The sequence below is a fragment of the Petaurus breviceps genome, unplaced genomic scaffold (genome assembly GCF_028583685.1).
Source record: "Petaurus breviceps papuanus isolate PSGF00001 unplaced genomic scaffold, PetGlider_PUasm1.0 90823, whole genome shotgun sequence".
Taxonomy (NCBI): Eukaryota; Metazoa; Chordata; class Mammalia; order Diprotodontia; family Petauridae; genus Petaurus; species Petaurus breviceps.
The window spans coordinates 8536827-8554932 of record NW_027187352.1 but is presented as its reverse complement, the minus strand read 5'-3'; the positions used below and the strand labels follow the sequence as shown (position 1 = coordinate 8554932).

The following is an 18106-nucleotide window of genomic DNA, read 5'->3' as shown; positions in this document are numbered from 1 at the left end:
AGACGCACGTTTCTGGTGACCACCGTGCTGACCCAGCCATCCACAATCCCTCACCCGCAGAAAGGCTGCTGGAGGGACGGGAGCCCCCTTCCTGCTCCCCCAGGCCACGCTGCCTCGGGCAGGGCCGGGTCAAATCCCTCCCCTTTTCAGTGGTCCTCAGCTGTGCGCTCATTACACAGCTGGGGAAACTGAGGCTCGGACAGGCGAGAGGAAATGACTGGCGCAAAGTCACACTGTGAGTCCAGGGAAGAGCTTGGAGTTGGAAACCACGTGTTCCCGCCCCCATGACCAGAATGGGCTGGGGAGGGGGTTCAGCAGTAAAGGCGAGCGAACGCCGGTCTTCCAAGCCTACCGAGCACTCTTCCTAGAAAGGCGCTGACTACTCTCCAGCGGAGGTGGTGGGCGGGGCTTAGCTGCCATTGTCCTTCCGGGGTGGCGAGCCTCGCACGGCCCCTTTCCTTCCGGGTTCGGGGCTAGCGTGTAGCCAGCGCCTCCAGTCCAGCCCCCCTCCCTTGTCCGCTGGGCGGCCACTGCCACCGCCACCTCTGACATGATGAGTTTCCTCAAGAGCTTCCCTCCGCCCAGCCCAGAAGATGGGCTTCGGCAGCAGCAGCCCGACACTGAAGCGGTGCTGGACGGCAAGGGCCTGGGCACCGGCACCCTCTACATCGCCGAGAGGTAGTGGCACCGGCTTGAGGGGATGAGCGCGGGCACGGCGGACCCAAGCGCTCCCCCCCCCCCAACTCCAGCCCCCGTGCGTGGGCGCGCTCTTGCAGCCGGGGAGGCGGGGGAGGGGGACGGGACGGGACGCACGCATGCGCGCGTGTGCAGGTGTCCGGCAGCGGAGTATCTTCGCGGCTGTCCCGGGAGGTCCCGGGCGGTCCGCGGGCGGTTGGGGCCGCTCTCAGCAGCTTATGACCTGAGGGCTACAGGAGCCCTGCTGGTGGTGCAGGGAGTCCTCCGCATGGACTGGGGGAGTGACGGGGCACTCCAGCTGTAGGCGCTCCCCGATATATCCCGCGTTTGCACTCGACTTGCGTGCGCTCTTCGACACTAGACTGAGCTCCTCGAGAGCAGGGCCTGACTGCCTTCTGCTTTTCTCTTTCCCCAGCGCTCCGTACGGTGCCTGGCACATAGTAGGCGGAGTGCTTGTTGACTGACTGATAGACCTCGCTGCCTGCAGAGGCTGCTCATTCCTACATAGGACGGGTCCCTTAGGAAGCTCGTCGTTTGGAACTTAGTTTGCAGTTCCTTCTGCCCACTGGGACCAAGCAGAAAAAAGCCTAAAACAGTCTGGGTCTCGAATCCCTTTGGCAGTCAGTCCGGTGAAGCCTGTGGACCTCTTAGTGATGCTTTTAAATTCGTAAATAAAGTCGCCAATAAGCTCTTCCTACAGGCTTCATCTGTGCCAAAAAAACAAAAACCAGGCCCTGCCTTCCGGGAGCTTACAGTCTGAGGGGGGAGACAGCATACAAACAACTGTTAACAAACTAGCCGTCTCCAGGATAAATCCATGGTGATCTCAGGGAATGCCCTGGCATTGAGGGAAACTGGGAAACGCTTTTTGAAAAAGGCAGGAACTGCCAGTTCGAAAAATTCTATCAGTTCAAAACCTGAGATTTTAAGGAAACTAGAACTTAGATAAGAGGACAGCCCCTAATTGAGTAATAAGGTGGAAACTACAAAGGAAACCAATTATAGTGAAATACAGTTATCAGAGTAGTTAAAAAACCAAGTAGAGATTAAGAATCTCTGATCTAAAGCCTCTTCTAGGTGACAGCCCTCCATGTATGTGAAGATCATGGTCCTGTGGATCAATCAACATGCATTTATTGAGCAATTCCTTTATGTGCTGGGGATTCAGAGGTGAAATAGTCCCCGTCCTTAAGAAGCCTACCTTCTAAAGGGAGAGTTAATGCTTCATAAGATTTCTCTTCAAGCCAAACATACCCAGGCCCTTCTCCTGTTCCTCATGATATTGTTTTGAGTGCCCTTCCCCTTAGATGTGCTAGTGAAAATTTCCCTCCTAATCAATAAGCATTTATTAAGCAAAGCACCTACCAAGTGCCAGGCTCTGTGCTAAGTGCTGGGGGTAGAAGGAATAGCACTTGAAAAGTAGACAATCTACTGAGAAACTGAGTAGACATAAGTTAAGTGACTTGTAGCTATTAAGTGGTGAAAACTAGTTTTGAACTCTGGTTTTCCTGACTTCAGATCCAGTATGCCATCTAGCTGCCTCTAAAATGTGTCATTCAGAACATGTTGTTATAATTGGAGTTTCAACCAGTAAACATCCATTTAAGAAGCCTTTACCCTAATGAGCATTGCTCCAGATATATCTCTTTCCCCCCTCCCCTTCCTCCATTTAAGGAAAATGCCCAGACCAGTCATCTCTTCATTTTCCACCTGACTGTACTCCTTTGGATTTCTCCATCATCCTCTCCCCTTTATTTCCTCTCCACCACACCTCCAGCTTTCTCTTATATGTTGTCTTCCCCCTTTAGATTTGTAAGCTCCTTTAAGGGCAGGAACTGTTTTTCATATTTGTATCCCCTGTGCTAGCACAATTCATGGCACACAGTGGGTGATTAATATTTGTTGATTGACTGATTTACTGACTTCTCCCATCTTTCTTTTTTTACCTTTTTTGGAGGGCAGTTGGTGTTAAGTGACTTGTCCAAGGTCACATGGCTAGTTTTTTGTGTTACGTGTCTGAGGCTGGATTTGAACTCAGGTCCTCCTGATTCCAGGGCTGGTGCTCTATCCACTGTGCCACCTAGCCGCCCAAGGAGAACCATCCTTCCTTCTTACAGCTGCCAGATTAACCTTCTTTCTGCCAAAAAGTTCATTCTTTTGCCTGTCTTTCAAGATTCTTAAAATCTGGCACCACCCTGTCTTTCCAACCTTTTCCTGCTGTACTACAGCTCTGTGTTTTCCTGCTATTACAATGTTCTCTGTGCCTGAAATATCCTTTCTCCTCTTCATCTTTGGATTTTCTGCCCATCTTTTCAGACCAACTCAAAATTCTACCTTTTTCATGAAGTCATCTTCAAGTCTCCCAATCAAGAACAACATCTTTCCATCCATTTTTATGCTTGGATAATTCACTTATGTATTTTATAATATAGTTTGCCTGGGCATGTGCCTTATCTTTAGAGTAGATGTTTAACTTTATGAGAGCATGGGAGAAAGATTATGAGTTTAGTTTTGGACATGCTGAATTTAAGATATCTGCTGGACCTCCAGTTGGAGATGTCTCATAGGCACTTGGAGATGGGAGACTAGAGGTCTGCAGAGAAGTTAGCCCTGGACAAATGGATGTGAGAGTTATCTGGATAGAGATGATTGAAACCATAGTAACTGATGAGATCACCAAGTGAACCCTCTGTTCCTTGGTGGAACATGGAAGCTGCTAAATCTTGTGTGAGCCTAACTGTGGCTCCATAATATTTGTTTCTTTCTGGCTTCTTGTAATAGTTTCTACTTGACCTGTAAGTTCTAGAATTTGGCAGTGATACCCCTGGGAGTTTTCATTTGGGGATCTCTTTCAGGAAGTGATTTGTGGATTCTTTCCATTTCTATTTTACTGCCTGGTTCTAGAATATCGAACAGTTTTCCTTGATAATTTCTTAAAATATGATGTCTAGGCTCTTTTTGTTCATAACTTTCAGGTAGTCTCTTATTCTTAAATTCTCTCTCCTCATTTTGTTTCTGAGGTCAGTAGTTTTTCCAATGAGATAGTTTACATTTTCTTCTATTTTTTCATCCTTTTGACTTTGTCTCATGGAGTCATTAGCTTCTACTTGCCTAATTCTAATTTTTAAGGAGTTATTTTCTTCCCTGAGCTTTTATACCTCCTTTTCCATTTGGCTGATTCTGCTTTTTAAAGAGTTATTTTCTTCATTTAATTTTTGTGCCTCTTTTACCATTAGGCCAATTCTGATTTTTTAAGATGTTTTTTTTTCAGTATTTTTTTTGTGCTTCTTACGAAGCTGTTAATTCTCATCGTAATTTTTTACATCTCTTTCATTTTTTCGCCAATTATTCTATTATCACTTTCTTTAACTCTTCTAGGAATTCTTGCTGGCCTTGGGTCCAATTAGCATTTTTCCTTGCAGCTTTGCTTATAGCTATTTTCACATTGTTTTCTGAGTGTACGTGCCACCACCGTAGCTTTTTGTGGTCAAGTACTTTTGTTGTTGTTGTTTGCTCATTTTCCCAGCCTGTTTCTTCAGTTTGAATTTTACATTAAAGTTGGGCTTTGCTCACCTCGGGGTAGGAAGGTACTGTGCCAAGCTTCACACTTTTTCATGTTTCTATTTTCAAAGCTAGTTCTGGAAATTGCATTTTTTTTTTTTTTAGTACTTCCAAGGTGGGATTATCATGGAAGAGGTATGTCATTGCTCTTCCGGTCTTTGCTCTGATCTTTATGGAGGAAAGGCTCCTGTTCTTTTTTTTTCTTTTTTTTTTATTAATTCTTTTTTCCTTTTAGTTTACAGGATTCAATTCCACAATTCCCTGAATTTCACATTTTGTCCCCCTCCCTCCCCTCCCCCCCATGGCGTCTTATAATCAAGTATAGGATCTGTAGATACTTTCACATTATACAATGGTCAGGTTATAAGGATGGATTGTACCCGCTGGGATGAAAAATGGTATAGAGGACATAAAATCAAATAAGAGAACGAAAAAGATCAGGTATTTTGCTTCCACCTGGATATAAATTTAGTTCTTTCTAGTTCTTTCTCTGAATGCACGTTTTTCTCTCCATCATGCGTCTTTTGGGATTGACTTATATCCCTGCATTGTTGAGAAGAGTCCAGTCTATCAAAGTTGGTCATCACACATACGTTGTGTCTGTAATTGTGTACAAATTCCTCCTGGTTCTACTCTTCTCACTCAGCATCAGTTCTTTTAAGCCTCTCCAGGTAAATATGAAGACCGCCTGCTCCCCGTTTCTTATAGCGCAATAATATTCCATAACATGCATATACCACAACTTGTTCAGCCATTCCCCAATTGATGGACACCCCCTTAATTTCCAATTCTTTGCCACAACAAAAAGAGCTGCTATAAACATTTTTGTACATATGGGTCTTTCTCCCATTTCTATGATCGCTTTGGGATATAACCCTAGGAGTGGTATTGCTGGATCAAAGGGTATGAAAGTATTTATAGCCCTTTGGGCACAGTTCCAGATTGCTCTCCAGAAAGGCTGGATCAGTTCACAGCTCCACCAACAATGCATTAGTGTTCCAGTTTGCCCACATCCTCTCCAGCATTTGTCATTTTCCTGTTTTGTCATCTTAGCCAATCTGACTGGTGAGATGTGGTACCTCAGAGTTGTTTTGATTTGCATTTCTCTAATCAATAGTGAATTAGAGCATTTTTTCATGTGCTTATAGATAGCTTTAATTTCTTTCTCTGAAAACTGCCTGTTCATATCCTTTGACCATTTATCAATTGGGGAATGACTTGTATTCTTATAAATTTGACTCAGTTCTCTATATATTTTAGAGATGAGTCCTTTGTCAGAGACATAGGTTGTAAAGATTCTTTCCCAATTTCCCACCTCCCTCTTAATCTTGGTTACATTGGCTTTATTTGTACAGAAACTTTTCAATTTCATGTAGTCAAAATTATCCATTTTACATTTTATAATGTTCTCTAATTCCTGTTTTGTCATAAAGTCATTCCCTCTCCACAAGTCTGATAGGTAAACTATTCCTTGTTTTAGCAGACTGCTTACAGTATCAACCTTTATACCTAGATCATGAACCCATTTAGACTTGATTTTGGTATATGGTGTTAGATAATGGTCTATGTCCAGTTTCTGCCATACTATATTCCAGTTTTCCCAGCAGTTTTTGTCAAATAGTGAGTTCTTATCCCAAAAACCAGGGTCTGGGGGTTTATCAAACAATACATTACTGTAGTCGTTGACTTCTGAATCTCGTGTGCCTAATCTATTCCATTGATCCACTCCTCTATTCCTAAGCCAGTACCAAGTAGTTTTGATGACTGCTGCTTTATAGTACAGATTGAAATCTGGTAAAGCTAGTCCACCTTCCCTAGCATTTTTTTTTCATTAATTCCCTTGATATTCTGGACCGTTTATTCTTCCAGATGAATTTTGTTACTATTTTTTCTAACTCTATAGTTTTTTGGTAAATTAATTGGTATGGCACTAAATATATAATTTAATTTAGGTAAAATTGTCATTTTTATTATATTAGCTCGACCCAGCCAAGAGCAATTGATATTTTTCCAATTAGTTAGATCTGACTTTATTTGTGTGAAAAGTGTTTTGTAGTTATGATCATACAGGTCCTGGGTTTGTTTTGGCAGGTAGATTCCCAAATATTTTATAATGTCTACAGTAACTTTAAATGGAATTTCTCTTTCTACTTCTTGCTGTTGAATTTCATTGGAAATATATAGGAATGCCGAGGATTTATGTGGGTTTATTTTATATCCTGCAACTTTGCCAAATTTATTTATTGTCTCAAGCAGTTTTTTACTTGATTCTCTAGGATTCTCTAAGTATATCATCATATCATCTGCGAAGACTGATAGCTTGGTCTCTTCTTTGCCTAACTTGATTCCTTTGATTTCTTTTTCTTCTCTAATTGCTACTGCTAAAATTTCTAGTACCAGATTGAATAAGAGGGGTGATAGTGGACACCCTTGTTTCACCCCTGATCTTATAGGAAATGCTTCCAGTTTCTCCCCATTACATATAATACTTGCTGATGGCTTTAAATAGATGCTACCTATTATTTTAAGGAAGGCTCCATTTATTCCTATACTTTCTAATGTTTTTGATAGGAATGGATGTTGTATTTTGTCAAAAGCCTTTTCTGCATCTATTGAGATGATCATGTGGTTTCTGCTAGTTTTATTGTTGATATGATCAATTATACTGATGGTTTTCCTAATATTAAACCATCCTTGCATTCCTGGAATAAATCCTACCTGATCAAAGTGTATTATTCTTGAGATAAGTTGCTGTAGTCTTTTTGCTAGTATTTTATTTAGAATTTTTGCATCTATATTCATGAGGGAGATTGGTCTATAATTTTCTTTCTCTGTTTTATCTCTTCCTGATTTAGGTATCAGTACCATATTTGTGTCATAAAAAGAATTTGGTAGGACTCCTTCACTAATTTTCCCAAATAATTTGTAGAGTATTGGAATCAATTGTTCTTTAAATGTTTGATAGAATTCACTAGTGAATCCATCTGGCCCTGGAGATTTTTTCCTAGGGGGTGACTGATGGCTTGTTCAATTTCTTTTTCTGAGATGGGATTATTTAAGTAATTTACTTCCTCTTCAGTTAATCTGGGCAACTTGTATGTTTCTAAATATTCATCCATTTCCCTAAGATTGTCAAATTTATGTGCATACAATTGGGAAAAATAATTCCTAATTATTGTTTTGATTTCCTCTTCATTGGAGGTAGATTCACCCTTTTCATTTTTGATACTCATAATTTGGTTTTCTTCTTTTTTTTTTATCATATTGACTAAGGGTCTATCAATTTTGTTGGTTTTTTCATAAAACCAGCTCTTGGTTTTATTTATTAGTTCAATAGTTTTCTTAATTTCGATTTTATTAATCTCTCCTTTAGTCTTCAATATTTCTAGTTTAGTATTTAATTGGGGATTTTGAATTTGTTCTTTTTCTAGGTTTTTTAATTGCATGCCCAATTCGTTGAGCTCCCTTTTCTCTAATTTAATCATGTATGCACTCAGGGATATAAAACTTCCCCTAAGAACTGCCTTTAATGTATCCCACAGATTTTGGTATGTTGTCTCATTATTATCATTCTCTTGAATGAAATTACTGATTGTTTCTATAATTTCTTGTTTGACCCACTCATTCTTTAGGGTCAAATTGTTTAATTTCCAGTTAGTTTTTAGTCTGTCTTTCCCTAGCCCTTTATTGCATATAATTTTTATTGCATCATGATCTGAGAACGATGCGTTTAATATTTCTGCCTTACTGCATAGAATTGTGAGGTTTTTATGCCCTAGAACATGGTCAATTTTTGAATATGTGCCATGAACCGCTGAGAAGAAAGTATATTCCTTTTTATCCCCATTCAGTTTTCTCCAGAGATCTATCATACCTATCCTCTCTAAAATCCTATTCACCTCCTTAACTTCTTTCTTGTTTATTTTGAGGTTGGATTTATCAAGTTCAGATAGGGGGAGATTAAGGTCTCCCACTAGTATAGTTTTGCTATCTATTTCTTCCTCTAATTCCTTTACCTTCACCTCTAGGAATTTGTATGCTACACCACTTGGTGCATATATGTTAAGTAGTGATATTGCTTCATTCTCGATGGTGCCTTTTAACAGGATATAGTTTCCTTCCTTATCTCTTTTAATTAGGTCAATTTTTGCATTTGCTTTATCTGAGATAAGGATTGCTACCCCTGCTTTTTTTACTTTAGCTGAGGCATGATATATTTTACTCCAACCTTTTACCTTTACCTTGTGTGTATCCCTCTGTTTCAAATGTGTTTCTTGTAAACAGCATATTGTAGGATTATGATTTCTAATCCATTCTGCTATCCGTCTCCGTTTTATAGGAGGGTTCATTCCATTCACATTTACAGTTATGATTGTTATCTGTTTCTTTCCCGTCATCCTATTCCTGCCCCTGTTAATGTTCGTATTTTCCCTCGCTTCTCCCTTCCCCCCCTTAATAGTTTTCCTTTTGACCACCACCTCCCTCAGTGTTCCCTTTTCGGCCCCCCTCCCTTTTCCTCCCCTTTTCCTCTTACTACTTCCCTCCCTACAAACCACTCCCACCCCCCTTTTGTAACCCTTTCCCCCTCCTACTACCTGTAGGATATTGTTATACTTAATGAGGTATGCTATTTTTTCTTCGCATCAAGAATCACAGGAATAGATCTCATGCGAAGCTCCTCTCCCTCCCCTCTTTCCCTCTTGTAATGTAATGCCAAGGAAAGGCAACTTCCCAGGTTCAAAATACCAGCATAGGTGCTCTCTATTTTATTCAGTGACAAACCAAGAACAGAGAAGATCAAAACATGACATCATTCAAAATACAGCATTTACTAAGTGTGATTAAATAATCTCCAAGTACTACCCCACCCCAGGACCTTCCAATCATTCAATCAATTACAAAGTCCTGGTTCTAAATACTACTCCACCCCTAGGCTATACCTTCCTTTAGTCCACCACAAAACCCCTCTTCTCAAATGGAGATTAGTTTCCAAAACATAGGTAAAGTACCTTCATTTGTCAATCACAGAGCACAATAAGGTCAAAAGTTCCCCACCCCTGGATCACAATTGAATCTACCCCAGAGTTACATCAAGTTTAAACACAGCACTTAATACCCAAATGGAGGTCTTTTCTTCATCTTGACACGAGGCAAGTTCTCAGCAATCTTAGTTCCTGGGGAGACAAGGCTTAGCAAGGCCATAAGATACATTGCCAGTCCCTTCATGAATTCATCCTCTGTCTGTAGAACAGTCCTAGAACCCCTGAACACATTAGCAAAGCCCTCTCCCAGGATTTCTGTAAACATACAACAAGAAAATCCTTCTTCAGGGCTTCTGAACCAACAGAAAGGTTCCCAGACCCCTGCAACAACAGCACTGTCCTTCACCAGTGGACAGTATTCACTCTGTCTGCAGGACAGTCTCCAGACCCCTGCAACAACAGTACTGTCCCTCATCAGTGGACAGTATTCACTCTCTGTCTGCAGGACAGTCTCAGGGCTTCTTAACCAAATGCCAGGTTCCAGGACTTCTTCAACAGGACAGTCTTTCACCAGTGGACAAATCTGGCAAAATAACATCAAAACAGACAGACAAAGTACCAGCAAAACAGCCATGTCTCCTCAGTCCTTGGCAGCTCAGGGGGGCAGGTCTCAAAAGTCCAGGGCAATTCAAAGTGGCCACCAGCAATTCTCTTAGTCTCTCTCTCTCCACGAGGTGCTGCTTCCAAAAAGATCTTCCGCCTCTCTCTAGTGTCTCTCCAAATCTACATCACCAGCTCCTCCCAGTTCAGGACTTTCTTTTCACATCAACAAGCCCATCCCACAGGTGGGATTAACAAACTCTGGGTTTTAACACAATCAATTTGAAAACCAAGCCAATACAGGGGAATCTTTAATTGCCATTACTATCACACCTCTAAAATGATGTGTGTTCTCCTTGTTTACCTTTCTAAGTCACTGTTGCTTCTCATAATTGGAGGTTGAATTTTCCATTGAGTTCTGGCTTTTTTATTAAGAAGGTCTGGAACTCTGTTATATCATTGAATGACCATCTCTTTGCCTGGAAGAATATGCTCAGTCTCGCTGGGTATGTGATCCTTGGTTGTAATCCGAGCTGTTTTGCCTTCCTGAAGATAGTATTCCACTGCCTCCGATCTTTCAGTGTGGAGGCTGACAAATCCTGTGCAATCCTCACTGTGGACCCTCGATATTTGAATTGTTTCTTTCTGGCCGCTTGAAGTATTTTCTCTTTTATCTGGTAGTTCTGGAGTTTGGCCACAACATTTCTAGGATTTTTCAGTCTGGGATCTCTTACAGCAGGTGTCCGGTGGATTCTGTCGATTTCTATTTTCCCCTCAGGTTCTAGTATCTCAGGGCAGTTTTCCTTAACGAGCTCTTGGAGAATGTTGTCCAGGCTCATTTTTTCATCATAATTTTCTGGTAGGCCTATGATTCTCAGATTATCTCTCCTGGATCTGTTTTCCAGGTCAGTTATTTTTTCTTTGAGGTATTTTGCCTCTTTTTCTAATTTTTCATTTTTGTTGTTTTGCTTGGCTAATTCTTGGTTCCTCATAGAGTTATTTGTTTCCATTTGTTTAATTCTGGTTTTTAGCAAATCATTTTCCTTGGTTAATTTTTGAAGCTCCTTTTCCATATCATACTTTTCTTTTTAGAGAGATGTTTTCCTCATTATAATGTTTTTCAAATTCTGCTATTTTCATTTTGAGAGAATGATTCATTTTGTCTTCTATCTCTCTCATTTTGCTTTCAAAGTTCCTTTTGATCTCATATAGGAGAGCCTTCTGTGCTTGGGATCCATCCTGTTGAAGTCTCAGCTATGGGTGTGGAGTCCACATTGTCTCCCTCTGGGGTTGGTTCCTCCCTCTGAGGATAGTAGGACTCCAGAGTCTTTGCCTTTGTAGTCTGCTTTCTACCCATTTTGAGGCAGTGTCCTAGCCACGCCCTTCCTCTAGGATCCCAAGCCTTTACTGTAGAGGGTTTTGCCCTGGGGCAAGAGTTACTATATTTTCAGGGTCAGAGGGGGGGTTTGGAGCAAGTGGGGTTCACTCTGTCATCCTTGTCTTTGGAGGTCCTGAAAGGGGCTTTTTTTTTTTTTTAAAGATTTCTGGGCTATGAAGTGGTAGCCCCAGGAGTGTTTGCTGTCCAGTATAGGGGCCCCTGTATTTGCTTCTTACCTTGCTCTTTCCAGTCCCAGCCCTTTGATGATAGGCCTGGTAGTGGACCTTGTGGTTGGTGGGAAGACTTGCCTCTGAGTTGATCAGGCCCCTTCCAGGCCTGCATCTGCCAGCCGCGCCACGCCTTCCCCCACAGGCCGCTGTGCCTTCCTGGCCTGCGTCCGCTGTTGCTGCCGCCTGGCCTTCCCAGGCTGCGCCCGCCACACTGCCACCGCAGGGCCTTCCCAGGCTGCGCCCGCCGAGTCACCACCACGCACCTTCCCAGCCTCGAACCTCTCTGTCCTTTGTGTCTATGTGTTGATAAATCTGGAAACGGCTCCAGCTGCTGCTGATCTGGAGTCCCTCCGGCTGGTGGCTGGTCAGGCCCGCCCTGGGGCTAAAGCCTGGGTGTGGGTCTGGACTCGGCTCCCAGAGCGCTGCGCTGGCCGATTCCTGCCGGCCTGCCGGGCTGTCCTCAGCGGGAGGTTAGCTTCTCTGTGTCAGTATGTGGGTTCTGCAGCTCTAAGGTGTGTTTAGAGTCCCCTTTTTACATGGATTGGGGAGGGTGGAAGCCGGAGTCGCGGGGAGGTCTTGCTTCTACTCCGCCATCTTGGCTCCGCCAAGGCTCCTGTTCTCTTGAAGCCACAAGTACTAATGCTCCTCTTGCCTCTGGAATTGTTACCGAAGTCCCTGCTCCCTTATGACCTACCACAAACTCTCCTCTCTGCTCTGGAACTGGAACTCAGAACTGCTTATGGGCAATAGAGTTGCCAGTCAGTGCTAGCTGAACCCAGTGCCAGGAGAGATTTCTTTCTGATCAGTTGTCCAATTCTTTTACTATTTTGGGGGTAAGAGCTCCTGATGCTGCTATTGTTGCAGTCATCTCCAAGGCTGGTGTTCCTGCTGCACTTCAGGCCTGTGTCCACCCTCGTGTTACTGAACTCTCCTCCTCACCTCCGAAGTAGTCTCAGGCTGGAAATAATGTCTCCTTCTGACCTTTAGTTGGCTCTACCACTTCAAAATTTGATTTGAGGAGTTATGGTTCCTGGCCTGTTCTCTGTCATAATAAATAAATCTAGGGAAAGAATTCTTAAATAAAGGATAGCAATCAAAAAAGAGAAAATAACTGGTTTTGTCAGCATAAAATATAAAAACTTTTGCTTGAATAAAATCAGTGAAGAGAGAAGTGAGAAAAGGTAGAGTGGGAAGACAGCTGTATTAGATATTCTGGTATTCAGAATAGAAAGGTCATGGACATAAATATAGTAGACCAATAGCTAATTTCCAAGGGTCAAAGGAAATAAACTGTTTTTTTTTTTTTTTTAAGCAATTGGGGTTAAGTAACTTGCTCAAGGTTACATGGCCAGGTGTTTCTGGGTGGAAACTAAGTGTCTGAGCCCAGATTCGATCCCAGGTCATCCTGACTCTGGGGCCGGTGCTCTTACTCTCTGGGCTACCTGGCTGCCCCTGGAAATGAACTGTTTATAAAAGAAGGTTTGCAAACTAAATGACCACATGAGAACATGCTCAAGGTCGTTAATAGTAGTAAATACATATGATGTACTTTCAAGTTGGATGATCCAAAGATATCTCAAACACAACATGTCCAAAATTAAACCCTCCCCCCTTCCAAACTTCCTTATTTCTATCAAAGGCATTAACATCCTTAATGTTTCAGGTTTGTAATCTTGTCATGATCTCTAACTCCTCTCAGTCCTTCACCCCACATGGTCATTTGACAAATCTTGCCTTTTCTACTTCCACAGCATGGTTTATATTTGATGACCCCTCCTCCACTTCCAGAGCTACCACCTTAGATCAAGCCCTCTTCACCTTTCTCAGCCATCTGTATATCTGTCCATGTCAACTGCCATAGCTTCCTGTTGCCTCTAGGAAAAAAAAATCAACTCTATTTAGCTTATAAAAACCCTTTGTAATACAAATTGGAACACACTGTTTTCCACTTTCTTTTTTTGTTCAAATTTTCTTATACAAAATGACTACTATGGAAATGTTTTATATGATTGCACATGTATAACTGTTTACTGTCTCAGGGAAGGGGAAAAGGGGAGGAAAGGAAGGATAGAATTTGGAATTCAAAACTTAAAAAGACAACAAATGTTAAAAATTGTTTTTATATTTAATTGGGGAAAAATAAAAAAGCCGTTCATAGTCTGGCTCTATTTTGTATTCCTGGGTCTGTTGGATATGTTATTGCCCTCACATTCTCCTACCTCTGGGTTTTTTATATTAGCCATCCCACATAACTACCAAACACTTCCTCCTTACCTCTACCTCATAGTTCTTTGCTTCCTTTAAGACAGCTCAAGCAACATTTTCTGCATAAAGTCTTTGAGCTTTATAAATGCTTATTGACTAACTAATTCTCTGCTAATGCCCTCCCTCTCAAGCCACCTTATATTTACTTGTATTTGTTTTATATTTAGATATAATTACCTCCTATATTAGAATGTAAGTTCTTTATAAGTAAGAGTTCTTTAATTTTTTACAATTGTATTCCCTGCACCTGACATGTAGTAGATACTTTTTGATTGATTGGTATGAAAAAAAAAACTTAAAATTTTATCTCACAATTTACTTTCATTCAATCCAATTGGTAAAGATGACAAAAGGTGGTACAGTCATGGTTGGAGGGGCTGTGGAAAAGCAGGCTCACTGATGCCCAGTTGGTAGAATTGTGAGATGCTGCAGGTCTTCTGTATTTCAATTAGGAATTCTAAAAGAAAAGTGACTAAACTGTCCTTCCCTTTTGATTCTGCTTTTCTACTAATAGGTATCTTACGCTGCTACTCCCCTTCCCCTGTCTGTCAAAGACATAAGCAGAGATGCAATATATATCAGCTATTCCTAGCAGCAGTCTTTGTAGTGGCAAAAAAAGTGCAAAGTGGGTTCTCATCAATGCAGAATAGCTGAAAAACTATGGCATGTAAATATAAAGAAATGTGATTCATAAAGAATAGCAGAGATGAGGAATTCAATTAAACATAGGAAGATGTGTATGAAATCATACATAGTACAATAAGGAGAACAAGAACAGTTTATACAATGACAATTACAGCGCAAATGAAAAAATAACTAAAGGGAAGTTGAACTCTGAGTAATGAAAGAACTAATGAGAGTCCCAGAGAAGAAATAATGGACATTCTTTACTACCTTAGATCAGAGAAATGGGGGACCACCAGGACTGAGAGTTGACAGATAGAGCCTATGTTTAGATGTTTTTGCTTCAATCCTTTAAAGAAAAAATGGTTCAATTTGGAGATGGTGTGGAAAATGACTAGTGTTTATTGCTTATATGTTTATCTTATTGACATTAAATATTTCCATTCTACAATTTGTTGTTGTCCATTTAAAAATACTTGAAAAATGAATATGAAGGCCTTCAGTGAAATGTTTTGTGGTGTATGTATGTGCTCAGTCAGCAGTAAGGGAGAAGCCTCAGAACTACATTGTTATGTGGCTTTTAAAAATAAGGACAGAATTTGATGGATGCTCTGTGGTAACATTTTGTCCACCACTGGGCTGGCACTTAGAACAGAGAAAATTTTGTGGTGTTGGATGTTTGAAATTCTCTTGACAATCCATATTTGGTATTTTGTTCATTGTAGTGTAACAGCCAGAGAATTTTTGAGGTGGGAAGAAATAAATTTATTTGTTTAAAAGAATGTAGTTTGAATGAGATTGATGGTTATTGCAGTTCTCTGAGGATTTATTAAAACCAGTTTTTCATATGCAGAAGAAAGTGTATGGTAAGGGAGTGAATGATGCAAAACCTAATTACTGCTATAATACTGTGGCTTTACAAAAAAGTGTGGGTTATGAGTTGTGGATACTCAAGTTTTCCAGATAGTCACTTTTATTCCATGAAACACGGATCCTTTTCCCAAATAATTTAACCTTCTCTTGATGAGAATGCTCACTGTCTTCACTGTGAGCATTGATTATTATATTATGGTATGTGATGTTGCATTATGGTACATAGTTATTCCTTCTTCTTTATATACCTCAAAGTGTATAGAACTATGGGATAGTATATTAGAGTTTTTGAGTCCTTATGCCTTCTTGTTTTTAGATCAGTGTCTGCAGTTCTGTCTTGATTCTGTTAGTGTGCATCCCACCTCGTGCTGAAGGTGCTACTGTTAATCTCCTGTGGACTTGGAAAACAAACATCATCTGTTAGCTTTGTGCATGAAATGAGTAATTCATGAGCTTAAGTGAGTGTACATGGTGTCATTTGTTTTGGTTGCCCAGGCTTTTTGCTCTCGTTTTAAGTTATTGTCTATATGATAGATGAGGTTGCTGGGTACCTGGGTCCAGATAGATAAGGTATTATAATTCACTGTCATTACTATCATCGTCTTGGGGGGGGGGCAACCAAAAACTAATCTGGTCTAACCGCTTGGCCAAATCATGAATCCTGCCCGTGATCAGTGCTCATCAGTCTCTGCTTAAAGAGTTCCTGTAATGAGTAACTCAGTACCTTCTAAGGGCCCCCTTTCCATTTGTTAAAATAAAATTGAATACCTTTTGTGTCACTCTCATTTACTGCTATACCCCTTCCCTTCCCAGAGAACTCATATCCATGTAGAGCCCAGGCATGAGCACTGAATATCCTTCCAGTTACTCCACTTTAATCCTTGGCTACTTTTTTTGCCAGTTATTTTACTGGCACAGTTGGTGTCTGGTCATGTGATGAGAGCAGAGGATAACAGGTGGACAGCTAGAGTATCCCACTTGTACCCTTATGATGTCAGGAGAACATGAGGAAGGCATCTAGGACATGGGGTAGACTTGCTGTAGTGAATTTATGAGAGGACACGAATGAAAGATGGGCAGATAAGGATGAATTGTGATTGGCGTCTTTGGAGGGAACTTCCAAACTGATGAGATCAACACATCTATTGATGTACTGTTATTGTAGTAAATAATTGCAGTTGATCTTTTGAGATTTCTCCGCTTTAGCTTCATATATCACCTAGACAGAATTGAGCCCTTTCTCATCTGGCATTTCCCCTTAAAGCTATAGAACAAAGTTTGATGGAGCCTGTTTTTCATTAACTGTGAAGAGGTGCTTTCCTGATGAGGGCAGTGGTGTGATGCTGCAGTATCCTTTGCCTTCAATAAAATCCTTTCTGGCCTCATAATGTGAAATGAGCACTGGGTTTTGCAAAAGCTAAATTAGTGGACACGAGTCTTGGCATATTCTGCCAAGCTGGAAAAATGTCCACTACTGACCCAAGAGTGAACTGTATTGTCTGTACACTAGCTCAGAAGAGGCCCATCACCAGGTTAGTCAAAGGGTGTTGAATTTTTTGGCCACAACTATCTTCAGTCCTTTTTTTTCTTTTCTCGCTCTTTGTCCACTCTTGCCCTTGAAGGTCACAGCTACTCTTGGGCCTGAAACTTCAGATTCCCCTAGTGCTTCTAAGGGATTGCTTTTGTCTTCTGACCTTTATTTAGCCCAAAACATATTCTGAGGTCTAGTTCTGTATCTCAGACTTTTCTGACCATTTCCTTCTGCGGTGTCTCAGGAACTGATGGAGGGTAGTAGTGACAGGAGTAATCTGCCCCTGGGCCAGCCATTGGTTCATGATTCATTCCTAACACATCTTAGTTTGCTTACCACTGGTAGACTGCATAATGTGTAATCTGCAAGACACTTAGCAAGGTATGGTAGAAAGAACACTGAAAGAAAAGCTAGAAAACCTGATTCCAAGTCTAAACTTTGTTCCTTCTTATTGAAGTACTGTACCCAAGTGATTTAACCTTTCTGAATTTCGGTTTCTTTACTTATAATGCAAGTGATAGGGAGAAGAGACAAGGAGGGAGTGCTTCCACAGTGTACCTTGGGGTTGTTATGAACTGAAAAGTGCCTATATAAATGTGAATTCTTACTAGTGTGATGTTTTTATGAGCTAGTTCACACATAATGGAAGTAGACCATTGCCCAGAACTCCCCTTCTCCTAGGGGTATGGCCCTTCACCCCCTCCCATAAAGTGGCACACTTGCAGGGAGCTTCACCTGTGCTGCTACCACCATGTATCAGCAATGCCATATTCACAATGCCTATGGAGATTACAGATATGCTGATATAATTATCCATCACAAAATACATCATGCTTGTCATATAAGGGAATAAGCTGGAAAATTTATTAAGATACCAAAAGACTGAGTCCCAAAACCAGAAAGTGAAAGCCATCAGAGTAGTTATGACATTGGCACAGGTAGATAAAGTAGAAAGCATCCACATTTTCAAGCCTTTAAAACAACAGGCTACCTCAGGCAAAGGTCCTCCTCTCCCCACGCACAGCAACCACCCAGCGTCCTGGAAGCGCGCTCCCAGCAGCTCCGGCCCCTGGCAGTCCTCAGCAGGAGTCCTTAGCAGAAAGTCCTTAGCAGTCCTAACTCAAAAAGGGCTTCGCACTGCCGCTGCCTCTGCTGCTGCCGCAGCCGTGGCCACCACCACCAGCCACCGCAGGAACACTAGCTTGGCTTTCGCTTTCTCTGGCTTTCGCTTTCTCTTGCTCCGCCCCTTCCTGCTACGTCAGCACGTCCAATGGGGCATGGAAGATCTTTAAATCCCATAACCCTTACACACCATCACCTGCTAGGGAGCCAGAGCTGAGCCCAGCCACTCCCTGTCAGGAAGTAG

General features: G+C 41.6%; 1 protein-coding gene across 2 annotated transcripts in view; it reads left to right on the top strand.

Annotated features, from left to right (window-relative positions):
• Nucleotides 1-420: 420 nt before the first annotated feature.
• Nucleotides 421-18106, top strand: part of CLNS1A (chloride nucleotide-sensitive channel 1A) — a 37693-nt gene continuing 20007 nt past the window's right edge. Inside the window, exon 1 of one of the 2 annotated variants that reach the window (XM_069070924.1) lies at nt 421-678. In XM_069070924.1, coding sequence (XP_068927025.1) covers nt 551-678 — 128 coding nt within the window. In that variant the 5' untranslated portion in view covers nt 421-550. The remainder of the gene's footprint in view (nt 679-18106) is intronic. The other variant, XM_069070923.1, reaches the window with a different exon arrangement.